The 13,279-nt window shown below is 49.2% G+C and overlaps 1 protein-coding gene across 1 annotated transcript in view; it reads right to left on the bottom strand.

The window, feature by feature from the left end:
• Positions 1-576: 576 nt before the first annotated feature.
• Positions 577-13,279, bottom strand: part of ulk2 (unc-51 like autophagy activating kinase 2) — a gene marked incomplete at its 5' end in the record, with an annotated part of 42,681 nt that continues 29,978 nt past the window's right edge. The window contains 13 exon segments of the mRNA XM_080550516.1: positions 577-1,909; positions 2,323-2,458; positions 3,004-3,161; positions 3,429-3,547; positions 3,945-4,123; positions 4,459-4,679; positions 5,426-5,563; positions 5,986-6,095; positions 6,334-6,515; positions 6,704-6,978; positions 8,433-8,516; positions 8,685-8,830; positions 10,378-10,527. Coding sequence (XP_080406642.1) covers positions 1,845-1,909; positions 2,323-2,458; positions 3,004-3,161; positions 3,429-3,547; positions 3,945-4,123; positions 4,459-4,679; positions 5,426-5,563; positions 5,986-6,095; positions 6,334-6,515; positions 6,704-6,978; positions 8,433-8,516; positions 8,685-8,830; positions 10,378-10,527 — 1,963 coding nt within the window. The 3' untranslated portion in view covers positions 577-1,844.

Below are 13,279 nucleotides of genomic sequence, written 5' to 3'. Positions count from 1 at the left end.
CTCTTGTGCCAGGTGGTGAGGTGAAGTATTAAACCCGTGGCAGACTTGGATAAAACATAGTAAATCTCTCTACATACAAAAAAAGGTTTGTGCTCTTTGATTGACAGGCAGGGCATCCAATGGCATCCTCACTCACCGCCCCCCCCCCCGACCTCAGGCTGTGCTCTTACGCTTACGCATTCACTCAGGACTCAAGAGAAAAATAATAAAATCACATGCACAACATACAAATATTTACAATGTTTGCAAACATCAATTCTCCCCGAAAATTAGCTACAGTTATTCATGTATGAACATAAAAAAAAGCTTGTTTCGGTATTATTCAGTAAAATGAAACTTAAGGTAACTACTCAAGTAATTTGACCATTTTCCCATGATTCACCTCTGGTTAACTGATCACGACCTAACCCAGCCTTCGGTTCTGTGCTCTGCATCAGAATCACACGCAGGCTTTCCCTCGTCTTCTCACACGAGCCCACCAGGGAACGGTGAACACAGATGTACTGTACAGAACGGACGTTTCGAGAGACCCCCAAACCGCCCCCCACCCCCATGCCCCCACCCCACGTGCCTGTTTCCACGGGAACCCTTTTACAGTCAGTCAGCCAGCGGTTGCCCCCAGCAATGAGAGGGAGAGCTGTGTCAGAGCAGGTGGGCTTCAACCGGACCCCGCAGTTCCCGTCAAGCCCCACCTGAGCTACAGCTCGCAGCCTTCACATGTTCCTCTCTCTCCGAACCGGATCAGGACCAAAGTGTCCCGTCCTCCCTACTTATAGGACAATAAAGTGCTTCAGCTAACAAATGAACAAAACAAAAAATATCTAATTATAAATCTACAGGTTCCTTTGCTCTTCCGGCTTCCACCATGCTCCCTCTATGTCTGTGCCAGGGGAAGCTAGTGGAGGTAGAAATTGGAGGTCAAGTTCATGGTATACCATTCCTCATTCTGTTCCATGCATTACAATGAGCCCGTCCTCTGATTTCTATCTCCACTAGCTTCCACTGGCTCTGTGTGTGTAACAACTGTATGTGTGTATCGTCATACTTATGTACATGTACACGTACATGTAATTGTGCGTCTGAGTCTGTGTGTATTTGTTACAGTGTTTACCAGACTGCCTGCCTTTTGTGTTTACAAATCTCTTCTTCTGCTGCTTCTACTTCAATAATATGGATGTCAGATAGGCAGGATATTACATCATCCTCCGAGTGTCTCTCTCTCTCTCTCTGCTGAACCAATAAATAATCACCACCAGTCACGGTACAGAGTACAAATGACCATTACAATAAGGACTGTGATTTTGCATTTAAAACTTTTGAGGGTCCATTTCAAGTCTCTGGGTCCACGAAGAGTTTTCTTTCTCCAGGTGAAGAAAGCTCAAATAAAAAAAAATGTCTTGTCATCGACTTGAGTTGTTTGATCATGTGGTTTTGTCAATGTCCCAATGTCTCCAGGGAGTTGGTTGACAGTTCAAACCTCAAAAACGAGAAGATGCATGCTTTTTTTCCCCGTGTCCTGTTTAGTCTCTGTTTCAGGATCATCATCTTTGGTAGTGAAACATATGCATCTCTCTCATTCTATTGGTGTACAGTCTGTGATGCAAACACAAAAAGGAGTAATACTATCTTTCTGGGTTGAATTCATTAAATTAAAAAAAGAAACAGAAAAGTGCTTGGACTGCTACAAGAGAGACTGAGGGTTGGCGTTCATGCTTGTCCTCGGGGTTCTTTTGTCTGGATAGACAGTGGTCCCTCTGGGCAGAAAAGGAGGGTCTGGGGAGGCCACGGTTGCCTCTCTGTGTGTGTGTGTGTGTGTGTGTGTGTGTGTGTGTGTGTCTGTGTTGCTACTCGTACAGCGTGACGGTGCAGTAGCATAGGGCAGAGATCCGTCGGTCCACACTGGCCTTGTCTGTAGAGGAGACACAGATCACAACAGATACACGTTACTCACGTTCCCTTGTGTACAACAGCAGTGACAGGTGACTCATTGAAGAACAGATGGGTAGGTCAGAGGTCAGGGTTCTTCCCAGGAGTTTTGAACAGCGTGGCGCTGGATTTCATTATTAAAATAAAGTTTATTCATGTCAAAAATGCCCCCCCAAAATATGCAGAATTCACTGAGGATAACATCATAACACTTTTACTTTTGCTTTAGTTTTTAACAACAATGTTGTTGGCGATCAAGGAGAGTCACTCCGTCATGACTAAATGTACAGTTTAATTTGCCTTCAAATGTTTACATAGCGGTGCCGCAAAGTTCACAGCTTGGAGCAGCGCCACGGTTCCGTTCTTTGGGGAGAACATACGGGGTACTACACTCACACTTGGCCACGTTCTCGATGTCGGCAGGGTCCTGGAGGATCTTGGACAGGCCCTCCAGCAACATGGCGGCTTTGTTGTAGCGATAGGCAATGTCCTCCGTCTGCTGGAACATCTCATCCAGCGCTGCCGACTGCACCTGAGGGAGGGAGGGAGAGTGGGGGGAGGGAGGGAGAGTGGGGGGAGGGAGGGAGAGAGAGTGGGGGAAGGGAGAGAGAGGGAGAGTATGACATTAGGGATGGGCGGTTATGCGGTTATACCTTAAACCGCAGTTATTGAAATAGTCTTCAAAACTTCCTAAATTGCGAGTGTTTGTCTATGTGGTTGAAGATGCTATGAAAGTGATGACCGAACTTTTTGTAAACAATGTAATTTGTCCAAATGCCTGTCAACACTATTTAGAAGCAATCAGAATCGCGTGTCTCCTCAGTAGAAGGATACGCGATTCACAACACTCGTCTGCTGCTTAGATCAAAAATGGCTCTAATCTCAATAGTAAGATGGGAAAATTAACGTGGGGGCAAAACAGTCTCCATATTTATCAGACCAACAAGTCCGTCCTGTCTCCGAAAGTGACGAGTGTCTCCTGTTATGTTTACCACCTGCAGTTTATGACGTAGGAACTTTCATAGCGTATTGAATTGTTTTGACGAAGAGTGTTCGCCTTCCCTCCCTTCGTCTTACCACTTCCACAGCGTGGTTGTAGATGAGCTTCTCTGCGGTCACGCTATTGATTTCGTCCACGAAGCGCTGCTTGTCGGAGAAGAAGTGGTTGAGTTTGTCTGTGAGGCGTCGGCACAGAGAGATGCAGCTCTTGTAGCGTTCGTTCAGACTCTTCACCACTGAGAGTGAGAGAGAGCGAGAGACACACAGAGCGAGAGAGACAGAGAGAGAGACAGAGAGAGAGAGAGACAGAAGGAGGAACATTCAGTACTGATAGAACTGATTGTTGATGTCTTTTCAAAGTAGTAACTGTACATATAGTTTTCTGTTATGATCAAGTGTTTTTAGGCTATACACCTCACAGCTCCGACACATAAGTGCACCTCAATAAAAGGCACACTCTATTCCAAGTTGGCCTAGTGAAGCCTAGCAGTCTGGTGTCTTACCCTGCTTGACGGCGGTGGAGGGGTTGAGTTTGGCGGATTTGATCTGGGCCTTGGCCAGGTGAAGGGAGGAGGCCAGGAGCTGAGCAGCCTTCATGTACAGCACCAGCTGCTCCACCTGCCTGTAGGGGGCAGCACACAACACATCAAACTCATGCACACCCATGGAAACGAGATACATGGAGATCTATGTGTATGATCTTTCCATGCTTTCTAAGACTTTGTCGAGTTTTGGCAATCACGTCTCCTTTTGTCAAAGATTTCAAGGCATGAATGTGTGTGCCAGTAGACAATAGTAATTATTATTTCTGAGTGGGGGCAGTCCCACTCATATTTTTCCTTTGATTGACAGACACAGTAGAGATTTAGACAGGAAGGATGGGTGAGAGAGAGAAAGGAGGGATGACATGCAGGATATGTCCTCGGCCGGAATCGAACCGGGAACCCTGCGGTTACATGGTCGACGCTTAACCCGCTACACCACCTACGCTCCCCTCGGTAGACAGTAGTAGTCCTTACCCCCACTCCTTGCTGAGCTGGCTGATCTGGTCCACCACCACGCTCTCCTGGGTGGGGTAGAGGGAGGCGGCGGACGCGCCCAGGTCGGCCCCTCCGTCGCGTACCGCAGCGATCTCCAGGACACAGTCGGTGAAGGACACCATCATCCGCAGGTGCATCAGAGTGTCTGTGTGCTCCCGCTGCACACACAAGTCAAGATTAGTCAAAATACAAATGGATATGTACACACACAAACATAGACCCTCCAAACACACACACCCTCAAAAACACAAATTTTTACGTTGAGATTTACATTTTTGACATTTAGCAGATGACTTCATCCGAAGCGACTTAAAACAAATACATTTTGTTTAAGTACACACGCACACACGCTCGCTCGTACGCACGCGCACACACACACACACACACACACACACACACACACACACAAATACACAAAAAAAGATAAATTAATGTATACACATGCACGGGCACACATACACGCACACACACACCCCTCTACCTCTACTCTTACCTCCATGAGGGTCTCTTCAGGGAGCTCTGGGGCCTCGAAGGTGATGAAGCCGTCCAGGCTGGGGGGGGAGGTGCCGTAGGGGACGTAGCGCAGACTGCTGGGGCCCGCCTCGGCCCCCGGACCCCCAGGAGGAGAGGTGCCGATGGCCATCCCCGGGGGGGAACCCATGTACACGCGCCCGCTGGTGGAGCACAGGGAGCCCGCAGAACTGTTGGAGCCAACTGAGGTAGAGAGAGAGAGAGAGGGGCGGGGGTGGTAGTTTGATACTCATTTCTAGCACTTGATTGATTGTATTCCTGTATTCTCGATTGAATGCATTTACCAATAAAGCTTGTTTGGAATTTAACAGGGGGAGAAAGAGAGAGAGCGAGAGAGTGAGAGAGAGAGAGAGAGAGAGACACAGATAGAGAGAGAAAGAAAGGGACAGACACACACACAGATATAGAGATGTGTCAAGTCCATTTAGAGAGAGCAATGTGCTGATAGTACCATGAGGCTGACTAGCATAATGATGGAGAGGAACACTCTATACTGCCCACTGCTAATGTATCAGCAGACAGGGTAGACTGGTGGAGGTAGATATCGCAGGACGGGCTCATTGCAATGCATGGAACGGAATGAGGAACGGTATCAAACACGTCATACCATTCCTCATTCCATTCCATGCATTACAATGAGCCTGTCCTCCGATGTTTACCTCCACCACCCTACGCTGTCTGCTGATGTATACCGAAAGGCTTCAAAACTGCTACATTGAGAGAGGTCTTAAACATCCAGACACAGCATTTGCGCCACTCTACACTACTACGTTAGCAATGCAAGCCAGTTAGCCAGTGTTAGCGGTCGGCACTAAAATGCACCTTAGCTAAAAGGGGGGGGGGGGGGGGGGGGGTTGGCGTTGTGAGGTGAGGGTTACTGTGGGTTAGCCTGACTGTTAGCCTAGCGGTTAGCCGTTAAGCGGTCTCACCTGAGGTGGTCCGCGGCCGGGTGCCCAGGTGGCTGCAGGTGGGGGGGGTGCTGCTGTTGGGGGGCGAGCCCACGGTGAAGAGGACAGTCCGGGGACTCGCCGCCCCGCCCTGAGCCAGCCCACACGATCCTGCTGGGGCTGGGGAGGGAGGGGAGGTGGGGGGGGTGTCATTCACACGCTCAAGCCAATCAAGCTCTCTGTTATGCAGGAAGTTACCTGTCAGAGCAGCCAATCAAGTGCAGCTCATGCAGGTGCAGGAAGCTAAGCAAAAGAGGCTGGTGCATGTTACCGCTCTGGCCAAAATGAGGATTGTAAAATGGCTAAAACGAGGTTAGCAAAAAAAGGATACCGTTTGGCTATGTTTCAACTCAATGTCTAACTCTGTCTAAAACCCAGCCCTCGTTTTCTTGATTGGTTTATATAAAGATGATTTCGATATGACAAAGAATGGGGGGAGGAGGAGGGCAGTGTGTGTGTGTGTGTGTGTGTGTGTGTGTGTGTGTGTGTGTGTGTGTGTGTGTGTGCGTGTGTGTGTGTGTGTGTGTAGTGTGTGTGGTTACCTGTGTCCATGGGTCGCTCTGCGTTGAGGCTGTCTGTGCTTCCCTGGTAGGGCTGTCCCCCGAGAGTGATTCTGATAGGCTGCTCTGACAGACGACCAGTACTCACAGACCTGAGGATGTCACACACACGAAGAACAGATCAGCTGACATTACACACTCCAGAGAGAGAGAGAGAGAGAGATGAGGGGGTGTAGGAATGCAAAGATAAGAGAGAAAGACAGAGAGAGAGACCGATAAAACAGAGACAGATAAATCGAGGGAGAGAGAGAGCAGTAGTAAGAATGAGAGTGGGGGAGGGCGAGACAGACAACCACCTGGACAAACAGCGTGGTAACCTGGTAACCTTACCTTCCGAAGGTGGTCCTGCTGGCCTCAGGGGCAGACTGGCGCCCACTGGGGTAGGGGCTGCAGTGGTGGGCGCACATGTCCCGGGTGTCTGCCAGGGTCTTGGTGGGCGTGGGGCTGTCTGCCAGCGCCATCAGGTTACAAGACGCCTGGGTTTTAGGGATCTTGAACGGGGCCGAGATAGTCTGAACGGAGAGGTGAACGGAGGCCGTGTTCAATATGGAAATCCGACAGTTTGAAGTTAAGACAACTCGGTAATGCCGTGCTATGATCATAAGCGACCGATGAAATATTCATAACATATACATACGTTCGAGTAAGCCTCGATGGCGTCATATATAATTCATATCGTAGGTTGTTCAGCTCAACCTACCTTGGTGGGGGAGCCGATGATGGTGGGCAACGGGGACTTGTGTTGCAGCCAATCGGAGGAGCGCGGGGAGGAGCCCAGGTGCTTGGTGGGGGAGGAGCCCAGGATGGCGGGGCGGCCCAGCTGGGGGGAGTGGTTGGTGGGGTAGTTGGAGGCGGTGGGCTGGGTGGGGTCCGACAGCTGCTTGTGGAGCTTCTGTCTGGTCTGGTAGACGTCCGTCAGGGTCGGGGCGCTCTGAAGACGAGCCCCCAGCAACTGGGAGGAGGGCACTGGGGAGCCTAGAACACACACACACACACACACACACACACACACACACACACACACAGACAGAAACAGAGAATTATAAGAAAAAAGCCGACAAGGGTGCAACAGTATTTTTTTTACAGTGGGCACCATTGGTTATAAGTAGACTGTAAAAGTGATGCATTCTATGCACCTCTGTGATAATGTCACTTTAGCGCCACAGCCACTAACTGGAGTACAGAAAATGGAAGTTCAACCACTAGATGTCACTGTTGTCTAAAAGGTAAAAGGAGTAATCCCCCCCCCCCTGTAAACAGTCAAAAATAGCTGCAGGGTCTTTTGAGTTCTTGTATTTATGAGCCTCTTGCTCATTCACAGGATCGCTACAGAGAAGTTCAAAACCCCGGAAACCACCAGAGTGTCTCCCTGTCTGCTCCTCTGGGACCTAGGTCATAAAGTCTCTGTTTATTTCTGGGTCGTCGCTGTGAGAGCGGTGTGGCTGTGCAGTCACTGTATTGTTTATAACAACATCACATAGACCTCGCACTGCAGTCGCTCCTTTGACAGCCTGGTTACCATGGAGACAGGCCCCTTGACTCAAACAGTGACACACTAGCAAGGCATGCGTGGGTATGTGTGCATATATGTATGTACTGTATGTGTGTGTGCGTGTGTATGTATGTGTGTGTGTGTGTATGTGTGTGTGTGTGTGTGTGTGTGTGTGTGTGTGTGTGTATGTGTGTGTGTGTGTGTGTGTGTGTGTGTGTGTGTGTGTATGTGTGTGCGTGTGTGTGTGTGTGTGTGTGTGTGTGTGTGTGTGTGTGTGTGTGTGTGTGGGTGGGTGGGTCGGTGGGTGTGTGTGGATGCTTAAATGCTTCCCCTCCTCCTGGGAGCGTTAATGGAACACCAGCTCAATAAAAACAAAAACCTTGACTCATGGGGCTTTTGCCAATTCCAAACACCTGACACACAGAACAGGAGGAACGAGGGGGATGGAGTGGTAAACACACGCTGCCTTCATCAGTCTTAAAGAACTTCCCTGTTTGTCTGAGAGTCACTTGGCACTGGTTACGGTAGGGTTCAGCTGGGCTATGTTAGCTTGACCGCTGGCTGGTAGGGTAGTTAGGCTCGGCTGGTGATACTAGTCTTGTTAGCCTACACTGTTAGTTGTGTTAGCTTAGCTGGTAGTATGGCTGGTAAGACTAGTTGTGTTAGCCTACCACTGTTAGCTTAGCTGGTAGTATGGCTGGTAAGACTAGATGTGTTAGCCTACCACTGTTAGCTTAGCTGGTAGTATGGCTGGTAAGACTAGGGGCCGGTTTCACAGACAAGGCTTAAGCCTAATCCTAGACTAAAAAACATTTTCAATGGAGATTTTACATTGAAAGTGTGATTTAGTCCAGGACTAGGCTTAAGCCTTGTCTCTGAAACCGGCCATAGATGTGTTAGCCTACCACTGTTAGCTTAGCATTGCTTCTCAACTCACCCCCGGAGGAGCTGCGGCTGCGGGACTCGTGGCCCTGAGGGTGTCCACAGCAACAGTGGCCCAGCTGCTCAGGGATGGTGCCCACTGCAAGAGACACACACACACACACACACACACACACACACACACACACACACACACACAAAAGCAGTTAAGTATTAGATTCTCACAGGAGGAGGCTTCAGTAAGGGCCTTTGATGATTTACTGGTCTATGGAATCATCAGACAGGCTTTGGAGCGTGTGCTTCTTACCCAGGGGGGAGGGGGAGTACGGGCGAGAGCTGCCCGTTGAGAGGCGTCGGCCCACCGTCTGGGGGACGTCGGCAGAGCTGGGGGACCCCGAGCCCACCTTAGGGAAGCCCATGGGGCTGGTGTTGGACCTCCTGACTGTGCCAGACCTGAATACACACAGACACACACACACACACACACACACACGCTCAACGTTAGCCCATCACAAACAGCACTCTCACATGGTTTGCCAACAGTTTGAACCTGAATGCCAACAGTTTGAACCTGACACACACGCACAGACGCACACGCACACAGTCATAACACCAATGCTAAGTCTCCACCCTCTCTGCTATCCATCATGATAATGTTTGCATAATATTCACACATTTAGAACAAGACTAACAGACATTTAACGAAAACCGTTGGCATCGGTCGAGATTCCATTCGCTCTGCGTCTAAAACCAGCCCTGCCTTTTTAGGCTCGGCTCTAATTTCCACTTCCTGAGTTATTCCGCCACCGCCGGTTCGGCTGCCAAGACAACCGCATCATGCTGCAAGCGCAGGAGCTCAAACACAGCTGTTCGCCTAGCCTCGTGATGAACAAGCATGTCTCAACATTAACCCTGCAGAGGCCCTCTGTGTCTCGCTCTTTCTCTTTCTCTAAACTCTCCCTCTCTATCTCTCTCTGTGTCCATCTCTCTCAAATGCTTTCTTGAGGTTAATCAAACAAAACAACAAGACAAATGCATCACAGAGAGAGAGAGAAAGAGAAAGAAAGTTGGCAGAACCAAGTCTTTCCCCCTCTTTTTGAAAACAACAACACGCTCTAAGCGCTAACTGACTCAGCCCCCGGTCAAAGGGACGCGGTGTCTGTGGCACAGATCTTTAATCCTCCCTGGAGGTCAGAGACAGACAGGGGACAGAGGCCCAGGAGACAAACAGAGACAGAGGCCCAGGAGACTGAGGCAGCAGGTGGGGGGAGGCTGGCTGGGTGTCAGTAGGAGTTGCCTAGGCTTTGAAGGCCTGCATGGGGGGGGGGGGGGGGGGGTGGTTGGGGTATTGTGTTCTCCATGGAGTGGCTCAAAGAACAATGCTAATCCCCAAAGATCCTGCTGGCAACAGGAGTGATTATACCACCACAAACACATAAACAAGCACACACACACACACACACACACACACACACAGACACACTCCCTGTGGCTCTAAACTCATCTCATCTGACCACATTCAAGGCGCATCAATCAATCTCACTCCAAAAACCTTCTCCTTTGTCTTTGATACACCCCACCACCACCACCACACAACACAACCAACACCTTCGACCACCGATAGTAACCCACTGAACTGATGTAACTTTGTGAAACTTTAAATGCTGATGCAATAACTGACAAAGTTGGCACTAGGTGAACATTTCAGGTTCCCACCCAACAGTCCTGACAGGATGTCCTCTACACACAGAGGTCTATGGACTACAGGAGAGGCTGGTGGATGTAGAAATCGGAGGACACACGTACAATGAGACACATCCTCCGATTCCTAGCTCCACCAGCCTCCACGGATAGACCGTCCGCACCACCAGAACAAACATGGAAAAGGGCTTTTTGGAGCGACCTATACAACCACATAGGACTTTGGTATCACACAGAGAACAACCAAAGACAGGAGCACCTCCCAAACCGTCTCCTCCTCCGACCCAAGTGTCTCTTACCTGGGGGAGCCGTAGAGCGTGGCAGTGGGGCTGCTGGAGAGGTTCTGTTTGATGCGCTGGTAGTTGCGCACCTGGGTGGGCACCGGGATGGGGGTGGTCTCGGCCCGGGGAGACACCATGGGGGTCTGTCCCGGGGTGGGCTGCGGCTGCCTGTGGGGTGGGAGAGGAGAGAAGAGGGCCGTCAGCCAGTCTGTGGGCCGGTGCTGAACCATGTTTTTAGGTGTCAACATCCATAGGACTTCAACAGCAGCTCAGATAAATGCGTTAGTCCTTGACAGTTGTCAATACGTCAATAAAAAGTCGAACACGCCACTGAGCCTAAAGTAAACGCAGACATCTTGGACTAAAGAGTGTTCTTTGTTTTCAACAGAAACACAGAGTGAGGAGCTGAACTTGTGTCCTGTTGAAAAGGGGGCCGGCGCAGCCAGAAGTGGGCCGGGCTTCTATGTAAACACACGAGGCGTGGGCCAATCGACGGGAAGCAGGGGCGGGGATGAGGGGCCGGCCTTACGAGCCTCGGAGGACTGTGGGTTTGGCCAATGGCACGTGCTCCTACTCGGCCCCGCCCCCTCTCAGTAACAGACACCAGCTCATTTGCATGGCTTTGTTATTCAGACGGGTACACAGTGTTCCCAGCCAAGTCACAAGTCATGAGTAGGGGGGTCGGCCATAGCGGGGTGAGGGGGGGGGGGGAGGGAGGGGCGAGTGTAGAATGAGAAAGGGAAGGGGGGGAAAAAAGGCAGGATGGAAGCTAAAAGAAATGGTGAGTAGAACACAGCAGGTCAGAGAGGCAGTCTTATGCAATGAGGTAGAGGGCTGGGGGGAGGGCTGGGGGAGGGCTGGGGGGAGGGTCTGTGGTGGAGGAGAGGAGGGAGAGGATACACGTGAGACACGCGACGTCAGGCGGTTCAGTACAGCAGCAGCAACATCCAGACAAAGACACACGCACACGCACAGACACGCATACACACACACACACACACACACACACACACACACACACACACACACACACACACACCAGCGAAAGGGATTTCTTTGTTTGCTTTGACTTACAGAAAGCAGAGAAAGTAACACTCCACCAAACACACACTGTCCTGTATCTCTCCAGCTGCTCTACCGAAATCAAACTAAAGGATTATCCGTTGGCTCTGAAAGGCGTTTGGCATTAAAACGGCATCGATAGGAAGGTAAACAAACAGACAGTAACACGTTAGTTCATCAAAAGCGTATCCAGTCAAACAACAAACACCAACGGGGACCGTGGTGGTGTTATGGGATTGGGGCTTTTTGTTCCCTAACAGAAGTTTGTAGGTCAGACATGAGCTGCTTCTGTGAGAGCAGAGAGAAATGGAGAGATAGAGAGAGGAGAGATGCAGGGATGGAAAGACTGCCAGCGTGCTTTCCTGCTGACCTGGTTTCTATTTGCCCATGGGGGGATGGCAACACAGCACAGTCACACCAGACTCCGCTTTTATCTCTCTCTCTCTCTCTCTCTCTCTCTCTCTCTCTCTCTCTCTCTCTCTCTCTCTCTCTCTCTCTCTCTCTCTCTCTCTCTCTCTCTCTCTCCCTCTCTCCCTCTCTCTCTCTCTCTCTTCACTTGGACCACTGCTCTTCTTGATTTTTACAAATGATCTCCCACTTGCTTGTAAAAAAAAACTGTGTGTCTATGCAGATGATCCAACACTCTACATGTCTGGACCAACAGTTAAGGAAATCACCTCAGCCCTCAACAAAGACACTAATAGCATTGTATTCGGAACAAAACACTCATTAAGCTATAAACCACAGCTGAATCTGGTAATGAACAATGTTGCTATTGAGCAAGTACAGGAAACATAGCTTCTGGGTGTCACTTTAGACTGTAAACTAACATGGTCAAGACATATAGATTCACTTGTGCAAAAGATGGGGAGAAACATATCTGTTTTTTTTTATAATTTTCTAACACCACATCTGGTCAAACATGTCCTGCAGACTAGTATTATTATCACAATTAGATGACTGCCCCCGGTGGTCTGGTCAGGCACACCTAAAATAAATCTAGGGAAGCTACAAAGGATTCGGAACAGAGCAGCTCGGCTCGCCCTGCACTGCACAATGAGAGCAAATATAAACAACATGCATGACCGACTCTTCTGGCTAAAAGTTGATGAGGTTAAAAGCATCACTTCTTTCATTTGTCAAAAATATGAATGTTCTGAAAACCCCTGTCTGTTTGTATAGGCAGCTTACACTCTTATGCTCTTATGCACACACACACCCCACCAGACACGCCACCAGTGGTAACTACACAATTCCAAAAACTCTAACTAATTCTAAACAACTGCTGTCTAGAGCGATGATTGAATGGAACTCCCTACCAGGTCATATCTCTAAAAGCCAGAATAAAATCAGTTTCCAAAAAACAAGTGAAGCGACGCATCATACGCATTAGGTCCTAGCTGAGTATTTTAATTCTATTTCTTGTTTTGTGTGTGGATGGTTCTTCTTTTGTTATGTGTTGTTGTGATGCTCACTAAAAACCAAGGCCGTGAGCATTCCTGACTTTTATTTTGTTTTTATTTTTGTTATTTATTGTTATGTATGTTGATGTTTTTCTTCTCTGTGAAATGTTTTGTGATGGTTTCTTGTGTCTGGTTTGTGTGGACCCCAGGAAGAGTAGCTGATGCTTTGCATTAGCTTAAGGGGATCCTAATAAATCAAATCAAATCTCTCTCCCTCTCTCTTTCTCTCTCCTTCGTTCACTTTTTTCAATTTCTTACAGCTCTGTGCAACGCTGCTGCCTTCTCCTCATTCATCTTGAGCAGCTGCTCTCTCTCTCTCCTCTCTTTCTTTCTTTCCATATCCCTTGCCCCCTCTCTCTTTCTCCATAATCATTCTAATCTTTTTGCCCTTTTCA

Source organism: Nansenia antarctica (genome assembly GCF_963989245.1).
Source record: "Nansenia antarctica genome assembly, chromosome: 1".
Taxonomy (NCBI): domain Eukaryota; kingdom Metazoa; phylum Chordata; class Actinopteri; order Argentiniformes; family Microstomatidae; genus Nansenia; species Nansenia antarctica.
Note: the sequence above shows the minus strand (reverse complement) of the source record. Positions and strands in the feature narration are given on the sequence as shown.